The sequence below is a fragment of the Triturus cristatus genome, chromosome 9 (genome assembly GCF_964204655.1).
Source record: "Triturus cristatus chromosome 9, aTriCri1.1, whole genome shotgun sequence".
NCBI lineage: Eukaryota > Metazoa > Chordata > Amphibia > Caudata > Salamandridae > Triturus > Triturus cristatus.
The window spans coordinates 139,571,297-139,588,795 of NC_140592.1; the positions used below are offsets into that span (position 1 = coordinate 139,571,297).

At 43.0% G+C, this 17,499-nt stretch overlaps 1 protein-coding gene across 1 annotated transcript in view; it reads right to left on the reverse strand.

Moving 5' to 3' along the window:
* Nucleotides 1-4,237: 4,237 nt before the first annotated feature.
* The window catches only part of LOC146797528 (protein Wnt-7a), a 122,669-nt gene continuing 109,407 nt past the window's right edge, over nt 4,238-17,499 (reverse strand). Inside the window, exon 4 of the mRNA XM_085624554.1 lies at nt 4,238-5,055. Within this exon, the coding sequence (XP_085480680.1) occupies nt 4,576-5,055 (480 nt within the window). The 3' untranslated portion in view covers nt 4,238-4,575. The remainder of the gene's footprint in view (nt 5,056-17,499) is intronic.

A 17,499-nucleotide genomic window follows, 5' to 3' on the forward strand; every position in this document is an offset into this window, starting at 1 on the left:
CCAATAATTTTGAAGGACACCCTTATAATATTTAAAACTTTAAGCAATATATGTGTGGCCCAAATACGTTGTGTGCAGCCTTTAGGAATAGTTACAAGTGGGCCGATAATTTTGAGACCTGTTTGTTAATGGATTGAAATTCCAAGCTTTTCAGTAAACACTGTACCCTGCCATTTTGGTGAATTTCTGCAGGTTGAACCCCCTAGAAATATCCCAGGAGAAAGACTCTCCCGTTACATGTGCATTTTGGAGCAGAAAACACAAAATCCACCAAACAACTTCTAATTTTCAGAAACTCGAAATAGGAGGCATTCACTGCACCGATAAATACTCCTACCGACAGTGTTGGTAGGTGGCATAAATACATCACCCTCTTCAGGCCCATTTAGAATAACAGCCTTAGAGGGAGTTAAGGAAAACAGCAACAGAAGCAAAACTACTGTGATTTTCTATCATGCTTTAGAGAATTTGTGATGTGCATGCCTCAGTCCCTCAAACAGAAGTCTTTGCCATTATCTTCTGGAGTTCTGTGGATGTTGCTGATTTCCTTGTAGAATATGTATATATATATATATATCACAAACAATCCCGATAATGATGAAGGCAGTCTAACAGGACGGTCCGTGTCGGGGTAATCGGCGGCCCCAAATTATGGAACTCCACACTTTTCTCTTCAGAAAGTATACACGGACACCAAGGAGATTTGCAGTTTAAAGCTGGTTTAATGAACTGCACACACAACGCGTTTCAGCTTTCGCCTTGTTCACGCTCGAGCGTGAACAAGGCGAAAGCTGAAACGCGTTGTGTGTGCAGTTCATTAAACCAGCTTTAAACTGCAAATCTCCTTGGTGTCCGTGTATACTTTCTGAAGAGAAAAGTGTGGAGTTCCATATATATATATATATATATATATATATATATATATATATATATATATATATATATACACACATATAAATATATATATACATGTGTATGTATATATAAGTGTGTGTAGATATGCATGTGTGTGTGAATATATATATTATATATACATATAGGGGTGTGTGTGTGCACTTAGCATGATCGACCTTTATTATCCTAATATATGTGAAATAATTAGTTAACATATATTCGCCAATCGTGCTATTTTATTTAAGTACATTTTTTGCCAATTATTTAACTCCTTTCTTGTCTCTTGAAAGTTTTTTCAAAGAGTGGATTTTTGAACTGAGATAGCAAATCAAATGCATATGTTTTTACTCACTCTTTTATAAAGCATGAACCTGGTAAAGACAGTGTTTAATTTATAAGCCTGTTTTAGCCACTCACAGCTGCATTGACTGCGAATAGTTTTCATTTTGCTTTTTACACCAGTGGTCTCTTCATGGAGTTGATATATGAGCTGTGCGCAAAATTCCCTGCATGTGTGTGAATAGTTTCTCAGGCTGTAGGTAGTGCGCTTCACACATGTGTGGTTATTTTCAGCACACATGACTTACACTGGAGTGACTGAAGTGTAAGTGGTTTAAGAAATGTTTGAAGCAACGTCAATTGCATGCAAATTACAACTTTAGTGGGAGTAGTAAATGGAGACATTCAAAGAAAAACTTTTGTTCAAATAAATAAAAAGTAAATCAAAAGATAAAAGTAAGATTCCACAAATGTGCTGACCCTCCTCATGTGTACTCTAAGGTTCAGAAACTGGCATACATACATATTTATTAAATTCATTAACTTGGAAGATTTACAACATGCATAAATTGCACATGTCCAAGTAAGAAAATTATGGTATATAGCCAAACAAGTAAAGCCATAATCTATGTCTATGGGATTTTCAATTTATTTTTATAATTAAGCCAAGCGATTGTACAAGGATTACCTACACACTGGTACTGCAACCTGTTTTTGAAAATTAGCTTAACAGGTTTTAAATGATATGTTACTCTTGTAGTATTTCCAAACCTGTTATTGTGCAATATCCAAATGTGTGTAAAATGATTACTTATACTTGTGGTACTTTCAATGTTGTTGTGAATTAGCCAAATGGTTGTAGAAGGATTAGTTGCACGTGGTATTTTTAATCTGCTTTAATGAATGATCCTAAACCTCTTTTTTTGTCAGTACACCAAACAGCTGTACAGGGGTAACTTACACATGTGGTACTTTCAACCTATGTTTGTTGTTCTTGCCCTTTTTGCTGCCAGTAACATTATTTGGTGAGAGATGTGTTGGAGTGCTAACATTGGTTCCCGGTGCAATGTGGGCTCCTCGCCTTGTTCAAAACTGCTTAAGTTTTACTTCTAACAGCAATATGTCTCCCTCTAGTAAAAAAAAAAAAAAACAACATCTATTTATTTGATCTGTGTTAGACTTTCCACAAACTTTCAGTAGCATTAGAGCACATTGAACATACTGGAAGCTCCCATAATGCCTAGAGTGTTTCCATACTTTTAAGGGAGTATCTGCACTTAAGGATGACTGTCTCATCACTCACAATCAACAGAATTCCAACTAAAAAAATTGTTTTGCAATTGCATTGTCCATTTCTCCAAGATTCGTAAAGACTACAGTTCATTTTCAGATAACATGCAGATGTGTTATATTTGGTACAACACTTGCCTACTGCAAGGGCTAATGGAACCATTTACAATGAACACAGTTACCAGCAGTAGCTGTGCAGTGTTAACTGCACTGTAGTGTATCCCAGGGAAAGAGACATATTGACTCTGAAGTCACACTTTAATATGGACGTGCCAGCCCTGTGTGTTATCTGTGAGAATCAGGCAGCCTGTGGCATGCAAGTTTTTACAGTCAGTCTACAGTCTGCCAGTGATAAAATCAGATTTGACAGCAGCACAATATGAAGGTTTAACTGGCAGCCCACACAGCAAATTCGCCATTCACACCGCCGCAGTTTCAACAGATGATGCCTATGGGAAGCAGAATGGGACAAGTAAGCACCCAGGGAAGTACCAATCACGGATTCCGGCCATGTGACAACACTGATGCTGTGTCTTTTGTACATTCTGCGAATTGTAGTACAGGGAAAACTGAGTCAGTTTGTGTACACAGAATCGCATGCAGTCATACACAAACACTCTCTCATGAAGGTGCACGCACACATATCCAAATACACACTTCTCCTCAACGCGTTCATCTAAAAGAAATATTTTCCAGCTTTTTCACATATAAACTAACATTACACCGGAATATTTCCACCTGGCTACAGCAGTGCAAACAGATAAGGCAGACATCTATAATTTGTTCATGGGGCTATCCAGTGTGGAGGAAACAATCAGTTCTCTTTACTCTGCCCTGCACCTCCAACAATAACAGACAATAGACATTCCAGAATATTCCTTTGTTTGATGATGTTAGCTTGGGTTTTGAGATCTATTGTGCCATCATTCACCGGATGCCCCTTTAAACACCCTTAGAATGATTAACAGCGTTCTTGAGTTTAGAAAAAAAGGGACATGCTATAGCGGGATACAAGCAGACATGGTATAAATAAAATATTCATATAAAAATAGTCTCTTACAAAATATACTCTTTCATTTTATGGTCCATTTTCCAAAAGGTGGAGATTAGCCTGGAGTATCATATTGATGTCCATGGTATGTTCTTAAATGCTCTTGCTCTCATAAATGAAAATATAGCGAATGCACAGAATAGTTCTGCTAGATCGTATTTACAGACAATTAGCAACAAGCAGCAACTGTGTGTGTGTGTGTGTGCGTGTAGATGTGTACACATATAAATCTATATAAATATGCATGGCTATTTGTATCACTGCTTGATTTTAAATATCAGAATATAGCATGAAAGTACTATACGACCAGAACAAGATTGGAAAGAGCACTGCTATATACAGCTCCAGTGTTTCCTAATTGCATCTACCAAGATTATTCTGCAAAAAAGCAACCAATTGAGGTTTTTACAGAACCTTCCGAATGCTGATAGAGTCTTTCATTAAATAAATTAACATTAGTTTTAACTAAATACAATGCTTAAATATTGTTATAATTATGCCCAGTTGTTCCAAGTCCCTGCACTTAAAAAGAAAACTGCTGAACATAAAAAAGCATCAGAAAATCCAGTGTCTAAAAAAGCTGCGGCAGCTCTACACGATTTGGCTGAGCCTGAGGGAGAGGGCCAGCAAGAAAGGCAGAAGCGTTTCACTAGTGTAGAAACCTCAATCCGCGTAGTCCATACATTCACACTTGGGTACTGTTGCCCTCTTTTTTTTTTCTTTCCATTTCTCCCTTAATGACCGTAGGTGAATAATCAGTCATCTAGTTCCAAAATATAAGTGCCACACTTAGGTATTTTGCTCAGTCGTTATTTGTGTTCCTCAAGTTGATCATCGCGCCCACATTGATGTTGCGTTCAGCGTTGGTCTGGTCTGCCTGTCTGGATGATACGCATATGCACAAAAGGACAGACGCACTGAGGGACAGGGATCCACATGCTGGCTTCCTTTTCAAAGGCAAGTGGTCTTTGCCATAGTTTTGCAGCAGGTCACTTAAGATTATGTGCAATGTAATGGCGTCATTCCCAGGGATGCAACGTCTGTCCTCCCAGGGTGTAGGTTCACTTACAGGTAAACACCTCTGTCCTTTCACTGCATGTGTTACACTTGACATAGCAGCACCAATGGAATTTGCAGTTGCACTTCCACACCCTTGAGTACTGGTGCGTGTTATACCCACGACCACAACACATCAGGTCGCAGCCGCTGTTGTGCTGCGCTGTCTTGTTGCACATTCTACCCTGCGTTCCCACGCTTCCGGTGACAGGGTCTTCTTCACAGTAGTTTGGAGATTTCTCAATGTACACCAAGTCCGTATCCATGGGTTTGAGGTAAGACAGAGGCTTTTTGATCTTCAGGAAGGTTGGGCGCTTGTTTCGGCTTGCTCTTACTGGCTCAACGTGAACTGCTTCATTATACTTATCTTTCAGGATGTAGCCCAGCTCACGAAACTTTGGCAGAGTCGTCCAGCAAGTCTTGGTTGTGCAAGATCCAGAAACTCCATGGCACTTGCACTCCAGCCTCAGGTTTTCCGCAAGGATCTGGCATAAACAGAACAACACACAAGAGAGTTATCACACTGAAGACTGATTGTAAAATATTTGTAATTAAAGTGCTATACACGTAAACGATTTTAATGCCACTCCTTAACAAATTTGTTTGACCATAAACACATGCATGGGTATCAAGTGGTTAGAAATGACCTAGTACAGAAGGAACATCTTTAAAAAAAAAGTGAATAGAAAAAAATTTGCTTTTGTCTTAGATATGTTTGTTTTGTGACTTGCAAAAATGTCTTTCCAGGTATAGGAAGTAGAAATCTAGGTCTTTCTTAGATTTTCAGAGGAAGAGAAAAATCCCTAGCCCTTGTCAGATGGGTTTTCCACCAGGTTTAAGTGCCTATGCACAGGATTTGTTGTCAGTTTATTTTTCTAGACGGAGGACATACTTCTCAAGAAAGGGGTACCTCATACCCAACATCACCATAAAACTTGGGGATAAGACCTCTTACTTTGCCACCCTGCAAATACACTTATTCCATATTATCGTTGATGTATATTTACCAGTGTCTACAAAGTGAAAAACTATGCGCAACAGGTTGTGACAACCCCAAAATTAAGAACATAGCTGCTAAAAAATTATTATTCTTTCAATCAAGTCTTACATATTAGGAGCAGAAATCAACATCTTATGCTTGTAGGTGAAAATATTGAGCCAAAATTGATTCTGAGTGAATTTGGTGCATCCTAAAAGCTCAACCATTGTTAAAAACAAAATGAATGTCTAGAAAATAGAACAAATGTACAACTAAACAGTAGTGCATCCTCAATGTAAATTGAATTGAGATAAGATCAAATTCCTCACATACACAAAGTGATTTTTTTAGCAAAGGGTCTTTCACCCTCAAAACGTATGAAGGCAAGATAAACATGTAATTCTGCATGTGCGGTTGTCTGTAGTTTCATACACATAACTCAGGATCTGCATGCAATCGTTTGCAAAACATGTGCTGCTATTTATATAATCCCTTTGTAAAATCTGAGTGGTACTCAGTTTTTTATGTCAGCAGTTACACATAGCCATTACATATTTAACCAACAGTCTAGGTGTGATATTAACACCTTTGAGGAAAGAATAAGTGCAATGTGGGCACTTAAACGAGGTACCTATAGATTGTTGTGTGTCAACAGCAGTTACAATAGATGTTGGTTATTGTGGATCCTAAAAGAAGGACCCCAAAAAAATTGAGGTTGGACTGTATTAAGTAGGACTGCCCATGTAAGGATGGAGTTCCTCTTATGTGGGATGATGTATGAGAGAATGCACCCAAATAGGACCAATAATTGGAGGAACCATTCACAAGGACCAAAGGAACCATTGACTAGGACCAAGCCTGTATAAGAGGAGACTGAGTAGGGCCCAATCTTGTCAGGACAACTAACAATCTGAGGTAGACTTTCTAGGTTAGGGAAGATAACATTTAATGAATTAGGGCATCACAATAAAAAGGAAGTAATGACACTAATATTTCTCCAGAAAAAGAGCAGTGCAACTCAAATGTGGGTGCATATCTTCATATGGTTGACTGTAAGGAATTATCTAAGAAAGAATGCTGTCTTGCAGCATAAATTTATGAAGAGTTTACAGTGCTAGCTCGGTCACTCAGAGATGTGGGTGGGGAATGCTACATAGTAACCAGCGGACCAAGTAGAACCCTCTTCTGTTTGGAGAGAAAAACTCCCATGTAGTTGGCAAGACAGCCTCAATAGACTACATTGGCATAAAGGCAAAGGGTTCAAAAATCTCTTTCTGCTCACAACTGCTGCACAGTCCATCTGTAATCATTCTGGGTAGCTACAAATGCTACTAACTGCCTGAAAACTATTGAAGGAAAAACATAACTCTCCCCTCTTCTAAAGTTGCCTGTCTATCAGCTCTGAAATTAGTCTTTGATAGCCAATGATTCAATAGACGTCACTGATGTGACAGTGTGAATCTAATCATATACAGAACCTTTCCCATAGTCAAACATTATTTCACTTCCCAAATTCATACTCTTCAGCAGACTATCTATAATACACAAAACATTATTTGATCATGTCCTGGTATGCGAAACACACCTTAGCGCCTATACACCATGTCCCCGTCAAACAACAAAAATAGGAAAGACATAAATACAGTGTTTCAACGGTTTCTCCACATAAACACCTTCATCCGGACAAAATTTTGCTTACATTTTTCATTATAGTTTTATAATTATGATAAATTTGAAATAATTCTTTCTACAATAGAATTGCATACTAAATATACATTTCAGTCATACTTAGGGACACCGTGAAACTGAAACTCTCAGCAGTGTTTGGCCTCTTCGCGACCATGCAAAGTGCTGTCATCCGTTCAAAAGACTGATGCAGGGTGGCTACGCGGCGAAGTAAGATGGCCGCTAGCTGACGTGTCTCCGTAACACCCTCCCTGCAAACACCTATCCGCCATATTAATCCTTTCCCCAGAGGCCAGAATCGGAAACGGGAGGTGCCGCTGAATGCACCAAACCCAGTCTCGAAGACGGCAGACCTCTAGAACCGAAGTTGGCGGCATGACTGACTGAGGCCTTCACCGACGTAGAAGCCGGAACCTGGCATGGCGGCCGAGCCTGGAGAGTGCGAGTGGTTACCGTTGAATTTCCTTCATCTGCGCGGACTGACAGACCGGATTTCTCCACAACACCGCTGCATGACTGGCAACACATTTTGAAGTCCCGCAGCCCCAGCCTGAATGTGCCCCACGACTAATGAGCTCCGAAGGATAGCGACGGAGCCATCGCAGAAGAGTAGGCAGAGCAGATGAGAGGTGCGGATCATCGCGGTGAAGAAACTGCACGGTACACTGGTCTACTGAGGAGCCGTACACCTCGTGGGGCCCCGGTGGATGGGGGGCCAAAAATCGGGCGTGCAGGAACGGACTGCGCCTCATGAGTATCAGCCCGACTGGGATAGATCTGGTTGCGCACAGTGGAAGCAGTTGAGGTACTGGTGTCCCACACTTCACCTTTCAATCTGGGCTACTCGACGTCCGGGTGTCCGGTGACTTGCGGTGGCCTACCGGGGCATGCTGGAGGTATTGGCCCCGCTCCCCCCCCCCCCCCCCCTGTGGACAGACTGAGAGCGCGAGACATCGAGGACCTGGGACCCTTGAGAGTGGTGAGGAGTCCGGCCAACTCGCCCTATGGGTCCCAATTGATGCGGAAAGCGGTGGGCTGTGCCCCAAAACTCGCAGTGGGTACCGAGACCTCGGCATTGCACTCTGCTGGCTCCCCTCCCCTATAATGTTCCAGTAAGAACTTGCCTTAACCCAGAAGTATCACCCTCAGCTATGGAGCCCTGAACCTGCGACCCCACGGATCTCACCATGTCTAGCACCAAGACGGTCCAACAAAGTAGGCTGGACCACTACACCTGCCCAAAAGCAGACCTACCTGACCAGAGGCAGACTAAAGACAAGCAGCAGGGGGGAGCGGAAAGTGATATTCCAGACCTGACATTGAAGGACGTCATGGAAGCCATTAACAGGGTGCGCACCTCCATGGAACAACGGATGAACACCCTTTCCTCTGAGATGATGCTTATTAGAGCCGACCTCACCAAGAAAAGAGAAAAGGTCAAACACCTGGAAAAACCACGGCGAGCCTGGTGGAAGACACCTCGCAACTGCAAACCGAAATTCAAGAACTAAAGGCATTTCGAAAATTCACGGAAAGTAAGCTGGACGATTATGAAGGGCGCATGAGACGCAACAATGTGCGCATTCTAGGGATGCCGGAAAAATCGGAGGGACCAGCCACAGATCTCTTTGTAGAAAACGTAATCACTGTGCATCTGCAACCAAAGGGCCTATTTGTGATTGAAAGAGCTCATAAGGTGCCGGGAGGCCGCCGAAGCCTGGGGCTCCCCCTCGCCAGATACTGGCCAGGCTACTGGACTACGGCGATAGAGACACTATCATGCAAGCCGCCAGGGTCGCCCCACCGATCAAGTATGAAAACTCGGAGATCACCTTTTATCCGGACTTTACGCAAGCTGTCCAGAGGCAACGGCATTCATTTCTGGAAGTCAAAAAGAGACTTCTGGACAAGGGCCTGAAATATGCTATGCTGTTCCCGGCCCGTCTCAAAGTGGAAGCCGAGGAAAAGACTAGATTCTTCGATTTCCCAGACGCTGCGGTTGAATGGCTCGACAGATGGGGGAAGACGGCAGAAAGGAACTCCAGTGACCGCTGAGTCTGACCGCCTGAACTTTTCAGCGAGAGTCCAAACAGGCTCCCGATTGACCGCCCACTCTGGGTTGATCGCCACCTGCCAGGTGCAGGTACAGGTAGAACACTATCGAGAGGGGTGTACACTTGAAGTCCCCGGACTACTACCTGTACTGTAACTTTGGCCCCGGGAACTCAAGACCTAACGTAGCAGGGAGGGGGGGATGCAGGATATCTTATTCTCCCCCAGTTTCTTCTTTTAGTAAATTGTTGGGTGACAGGCACTCTGCGTTAAGTAAATTATGGGCAGTTTTGAGCCCAGAGTGCAGGGAAGCAGGGAGGGGGGTTGTTGGGTGGGATTGCTATTGTTTTGTTTGGTTATTGTTATTGGTCTTGCATCGACAGTACAGTTCGGTCTCGTCGTAGAGGAAATCGCAACCTATCCTGGTATCAATGTGTGCGCAGTGGGACAAAAATGTTAGATTATTGAGTTGGGATGTTAATGGGCTTGGGGACAATATTAAACATAGTATTGTCCTGCAGCATATCAGACGACTTGCACCAGACATTGTCATGCTCCAAGAAACACACTCGGTTGGTAACTCATGTAAGGCAATGCATTGATGGGGCTACACGATGATCGCACACGCTGGTTTCACATCTAACTCACGGGGAGTGGGCATCATGATGAAAAAATCATTTGCCCTAACAATTAACTCCACTTGGACCGATGATCGGGGTAGGTACATTGGGGTCACCGGTACATGGGAGGGGCAGATCATAACATTTATGTCAATTTACGTACCACCAGGTCTACAGACCACCACATTTAAAGACAGTGCTATTTTATTAGCACTACCAGATGGATTGCTGGTACTTAGGGGGGACTTCAACTCTGTAATTTCAGGCACACTAGATCGCCACGACCCCCCCCCCCCGTGTGCTGGGTCAGTCATCACACTGGTTGTCTGAATTTTTGGAGGCCATGCGGCTTGTTGATGGTTGGAGAACTTACAACCCAGATAAAATTCAACACACGTTCCATTCCGGGGTACTTAATAGTCTCTCCCGCCTTGATTACATTATAGTCCTCGCACCGCAGGTCACGTACATCCATGAAATCAGACATTTAGCCAGGGGCATATCCGACCATTCCCCGCTATGGGTGCACATAGTCCTTGATCGAACACTGGTGGGAAGAGTTGCCCCCATTAACCTGTGGTATCTACGGGATCCGAAAATCCACAAAGACCTGATCAAATCCATAGACGACTATTTCCGAGAAAATGAGGGGATGGTGGGATCTCCCCAAACGCTATGGGAAGCCTTTAAAACCGTACTCCTAGGTCAAGCCTTATCAATAATATCTGGGATGAAAAAGGATAGACACAAAGAAATTTCTGATGCAGAAGCAGAGATATACCGACTAGAGCATGAGCTAGACTCAGACATCACACCCGAGGCACTCCACATGCTCTGCCTCAAACAAGATGAGTATAGGGCACTTGGGCTCATGGTAGCCAAAGCATTGGGAAGGGACAAGATGGGCAGAATTTATGACTTGGGCGACAAAGCAGGGAAACTAATAGCCTGGCTTAATAAAAAGGAGTGGGCTAGCAGACTGGTTCCTGAGCTTAGAGACGCAGACATGACTCCCATAACGGACCCGCAGGGTATTGTAAGCCAATTCGCCGACCACTTCTGCGCTGTTTATACATCCGTAGTGCCATACACTGAAGACGACTCCACGGAGCTCCTGAGGGACATCTCTCTCCCCACACTTTCGGTTGATGACCATACCTATCTTGACAGCAAACTGACAACAGACGAAATAGCACTAGCGATACATTCACTACACTCTGGTAAAGCTTTGGGTCCCAATGGTATCCCTATTGAACTTTGCAAACTTCGGCCAGACAAGTTGGCTCCGTACTTGAAGGCCATGTACGAGGAGAGCCAAGAACGAGGACTGTTACCCATAGATCAGAGGGTTGCCACTATTGTCACCATCCATAAAGAAGGGAAACCCAAAACCGACTGCACATCATACCGCCCTATCTCGCTCCTCAATGCAGAACCTAAAATACTGGCCAAACTGCTAGCTAATCGGTTAGTTAAAATCATAGGGGGCCTAGTACACCCTGATCAATCCGGCTTTATGCCGCACAGGAATACTGCAATGAATCTGTGCAGGGTCCATGGTGTCCTGGGTAGGGCGGCCACAATACAGGAGCAGGCTATAACTGTCTCCCTGGATGCCACCATGGCATTCAATACGGTTGAGTGGTCCTATCTCTTCACTGTGCTCACAAAGATGGGATTCGGACCTGGTTTTGTTCAGTGGGTATGTCTCCTATACTGCGAGCCTATGGCTCAAGTAGTAGTCAACAACAAAAAATCAGACACCTTTAGGCTTAGTCGGGGGACCCGGCAGGGGTGCCCTCTCTCTCCCCTATTATTTGCACTGGCCCTAGAACCCCTTGCGGCATGGATCCGGAGAGACCCAGTCATACGCGGACTGCGCTGGTACCCGGACTGGGAAGATCGTATTTCCCTCTATGCAGATGATATCTTGCGGTTTCTTGTTCCCCCCAAGAAATCCCTGATTGTGGTTCTTGACATCCTGACCGTATTTGGCAGATACTCCGGGTTCAGTGTCATTTGGCAGAAATCCCTCCTCTATGCCCTTTGGGGAGACCCACCCCTGCCACCACGAAATTGCCCAATACAAACCGCCACCGAAGGTTTTAAATACCTGGGAATATTCATCTCCCTTGATCAGACGCTCCGCTATTCCGGTAACCTTCCCCCCCCCCCCCCCCCCCTCCAAAGACTCAAACGAGACATAGCCAGCTGAAAATAACTTCCACTCTCGATGTTAGACAAGGCAGCTCTTTTTAAAATGATGTCGCTACCCCGGTTTTTATACGCTTTGCAGAACTCAGCCGACCCTGTCCCTAATTCGTATTTCAAAGAAATTGAAGTACTTCAGCGTGACCTTCTGTTGGATGGAAAACCACGCATCGCGTTGCATAAACTCACACTGATTTGGTATGAAGGGGGCATCAGCTTACTAGACATCAAGAAATATTATTGGGCAGCACACCTTGCGACTATTAACCACGGCATATATGGCCGACCTGATGCCCCTGGCTTTATTATGGACAGGTGGCTCCTCCCTGGGGGCACCTACAATCGAGTGCTCTACTCGCAGCCAGGTAGATACCCACTCACGGGCCCCACTAAACATTCGGTCGACGTCTGGCATTCAGCCAACAAATTGCTCGGATGGGGGCAGAAACCTACACTAGCAAGCGCCCTGTGGGACTCTCAGATGCTGGGTGACCTGTGGAAATCAAAGGGCTTTGACAAATGGGAACTTATAGGCATCGCGCGTAATGGGAACTTATAGGCATCGCGCATATAAAGGACCTCTGGGGCAAAGGTGAAGTCAAATCATTTGCCACACTACGACACCAACATGAGTTAGCAGACTCGGAACGGTTCCAGTACCTGCAGGCCCGCCACGCTCTCCGGTCACTTCTCCCGGAAGGGTCCTCTCCCCCAGACGCTTCCCCATTAGAGGACAGGATACTTGACGGTCACTTACCCAAGAAAACCCTATCCTTAATATATGAAAAACTTATAAACAACATGGAAAACCCCCTCCACACACTACGGGAAAAATGGGTGAGGGACGGCATTGAAATAGATGATGAGGAGTGGCAGGAAGCGGTGTCCTCCCCTAAGACAGTCGCAATCCCAGCACGTCTCCGATTGATACAACTCAAAATCCTCCACAGAATCTATGTCACGGGGCCTCAACTGCTACACATGGGGGTGGCCGGGGGGGGCTGTAGAAGGGGGTGCACTCAGCTAGGCACTTTTATCCATTTACTCTGGGACTGCGAACATATCCAACACTACTGGCAAAAGGTACATGATGTAATCAGTGAAGTACTGACAGTCGTTCTCCGACCGGAGGCTCACAGGTGCCTCCTAAACATCTGGGAGCCCACTGACCTCAACACTTACGAAACACAATGGGTTACGCTTGGGCTCATGGTAGCCAAAAGGAATATCGCGCAGCTCTGGGGAGCCGCGCTTGCACCCACGATTGTAGGCTGGAAGAAAGACCTTGATTGGTGCATGTACAGGGAAAAGACAGTCTACATAGCTCGAGGTTGCCCCCGCAAATTACCCAAAATTTGAGACCCCTGGAACTTATATCGAGGGAATATATGTATCCCGCCCGTAGCATCGACTGCGACGATGTCCCCCCTCCATAGCACCCAAAGGAACATTAAGCTGTAATTCTCACGTCAAATCCACTGTACTGTATGTTTATGTCGATGTATGTTAATAAAAAGATACCAAAAAAAAAAAAGACTGATACAAGTACACGCATTCAGTGAATACTTACTACACCAACTCCTCCTAAATTAAGTAATCTACTGTTTATGTTACTCTTTATCATGTATCTTACATTAGGGCCTAACTTGACTTGATGAATTTCAGTCCCACATGGTTCCTCTCTCTCACATCTTACATACAAAATATAAACTGGGTGTATTCATTTAAGCAGGCTCTAATGTCCAATATGAACCCTTCCAACAGGAGAGGGAACTTACCCTTAGCATTTAGAGGGGTAAGCACTGGTCTGGCTTGGAAACCAGCTTATTATTATTTTTCACTTTTTTGTCACTTTCTAATCGCCAATGCTATACCAAGCCCCGGTGGAGAAACACATATTTATATAGCGCACTTCCTATTGCTCTGTATCGACATCAGTCCTCCTGTACTCCCCCTGAATAAAAAAATAATCTCTCTAGTCAATGAATATGGGGGATTCATGGTTTCTTTTAACTTATCCCACCCTCTCTGGAAACCCATCCATAAAGAATCAATCATATAAGCGGGCATCCATGTCTATGTCTGTTACCTCACTGTTGATGTCTATTACCTCAATGTTTTAATGCCACCAAGGACTTCTCATAAACTTTAATGCCATTTAGCACTTGATACAGAAGGTCTGAAATAAATCTGTCACATTTGACAATATCACACTAGTCTGAGCATTTTTCACAAAGGTATTACGTACCTGGATTGTGCTTAGGTGCATGAATAACTTGAGGTAGAAGTGTCCAAGAGCAAGTTCATGTTAATGTTCATGTTAACTCACAAAGCATGAACTTGCAGTAGACAATTAATTTACTCACAGTTAAAGATGCACCAACATGCCATTTGAAGACAGGTTGTATACAAGGACAAGGAAGCTTTCAGAATGTGGGATTATCGTATACATTTTGAATATTCACAAGTCTTTTTCAGGTATTTTCCCCACTACAATAAAACAATCTCAACATGTCTCCTTTCTAAGGCTACAGTGAAGTTGGCTTCAGGGTGAGAAAATGGTGGGAACACCACCAACATTGGCAGATGTGCGGCAAAGATAGTTTCTCCCTGGATCATTTGTTTGTTCCATGAAAGAGCAAAACAAAATTATTCAATGTACATTCAATAATACATTACACTTATACATGTGAAATTATTTCTGCGTTCCCAAATTAATCATTGTCATGCATCCAGGCCATCGTGGGAGGGGCAAATATTGCAGTGTCGCAGGATTTCTTTGTGAATTTTTTGGGAATTCCAAACTTGTTGCAAATTTAGGTGAAAGTGAACCCTTACAGGAGCAAATTTCGGACCTTCTTTGCAAAACAGTCCTTTACCTACTTTTCGCCGCTGCCGACATGCCCATTATTCGCAAGCAATCAAACCAATGTAGATTTCCCCCATTCACAGCAAAATTTAAAACATTCTCTAATATTTGCTCGACTATTTTTTTTTGCCTCTTTGTATGAATGTAAAGCAGCAAGGAAACAATGCTTCAGACCACATAGCTCCTCTGAAATCAGCAAAACAAAATACTGCCTTTCCAGCTGGTTTACTACAAAGGTGAAATCTTCTGAAAGTAATACTCAGGTTCTTACATCCATGTAGCATTAAACCAAACTATAAAAAAAGAACAAACACGTTTATTAAAAATAACAGCACTTAGTATCGCATAAATTAAATCTCCCGGACCAATCTGAGAGAGGGCTATTGTGCTAGTGGGTTTTCAGCCTGTTGTGTATTGGATATAGAAATCATTAGCATCATTCTGTCCCTCTATGAGCGTTGTCACTTCATCTTCGGGTCAGCCCCTCTGCAACAATGCTCTCTACATTTTTTTTTTTTTTTAAAAAGATAGCAGTCACGTGTGAATGCTTGAGTTCAGTGTGACAAGCACTGCACTTTTTTTTTTTGCCTCTGTGAGGGTCTGTAACTGGAGGAGTAATAAGTGTAATTGCTTTTTATTGAAGTGTTATGGGTCTCTTGGAATCAATCCCATTGCTAAGTCAGGGGAAGAGGGTGATATCAACATAAAACAAAATAGAGCAGTCTGCCTATTCTTAGCTGTGACTTTTTGTCCAAAAAGACCTCTTGTGTCATCTCGATTTGACATGTAATTCGTGAACTTAACAAAACTGTGCACTGATTTAGCTCCTAAAAAATAACCACAAAGCATCGTCCTTTGATGTTAAATAGGACAGAGAACAAGATACTAATTTAATGCCTGGATTAGGCAATGTGAGGCCAGGCAGTAATAGTTCAATTTTGGCTTCCTCTCTTTATGAAATGTGTGATTCTTGGCAATTACTTTACTTCAGATGCAATTATTTTATTTAACTTTGCCTCTTTTTCCTTTTCGTATTTCTGAGCACCTTGAAATAATTCAGCTCAGGGTATGCGTTGTCCAAGACCTCTCTTGCTGATGGTTTAATACAGCAGAATGGTCCGCCGTCTATAACAGCTATTTAGTTAATATATATGTGGGTGCATGACCGCTCACTTTCCACTTGTCACTAAGGCCATCAAAGTCAAGACGGCTCATTAATGTTTTTAAACATTTGTGAAGATATTATCACTTCTAAGCAATGCCCCTTAATGCAGAGATATCATCAGGTGGACCAAAGTAAAAAGCTTCCTCATATTGAAGAAATACACATTTGAATTGAAGTGTCTTCATCATATTTTTTATAGGACTTCATCAAAGATCCATATCTTCAAGCTTCTCCTAAAAAACTTCCACTCCATCGGCTTGAATGAAAACATACCTCATTGGTATTCTAGGGTCATATGTATCACAATGTTGTTTTGCGATTCTCAATTAGCGATTTTTTGCGAATCGCTATTTGAGAATTGCAAATTGCTATTATAATTGAGAATGTCTTCCCATTCATTCCTATGGGCCTCTAGGAATATGGAATAAGGAATATGTAGGATTCGTAAAATTATTAGCAAATCCTACATACATAGCGTTTTGCAATTCTCAAATAGCGATTCACAAACAATTGCTAATTGAGAATCGCAAAACAACATTGTGATACATATGGCCCTTGAAGTTGGTGGTAATTTGCGATTCCTTAAGGCCAAATTGAACTTTTTCTGTGCTTCTTACTCTGCATTTAAGGAATAGCAATTTGCGATTCCTTAAATGCAATCGCAAAAAAAGGAATCGCAAATTTTGCGATTTCCTATTTTGCGAGGCAGTTTTTCTTTAATACATACCACTGAGCCCAATTGCGATCGCAAACGCCGAAATTCAGCGAATTTCGGCATTTGCGATCGCAATTTGGAGTGATACATATGGCCCCTAGTTCTTCTGTAGCATAGACTCAACGTGCCCGCAAGGAAGCGGCTGCCAGAATTATTCCGTGGTATGGGACTAAATGACTGGTCTGGCACAGGCCTGGTCAGATTTGAATTTAAATTTAGAATTGTCGCCAAAACAAAGAGGAGGGCTCAAGGTAACCCCTGCAGACAGGTAACATTGACTCATACGTTTTTTCATGGAATGTCTAGGTGCCGCTTCACCTGTCTGTCTCTTCCTCTGTCTGGTATCTACGTTGGCGCGCGTCCTGGGTGTAGATTTGAAAAGCTTGTCCAGTGGACTGTAATGAAATGAGAAGGAATCGCAGAACTGTAACCAGCAGGATGTGGGCAGATATATGCATCAGATGGAATGACTCAGCAATTTATCTTTTCAACAACAGGTTGGATGTGATCATCAGTAGGCAGCCTCCCAATTCTGGTTTCATTTGACTCCAATAAATCAAGATAAAGTAGAAGGAGGATGTGGCTAAAACTCAGCGATACTCTTGGCTGTGCCTTTATCCCAAAAAGAAAAG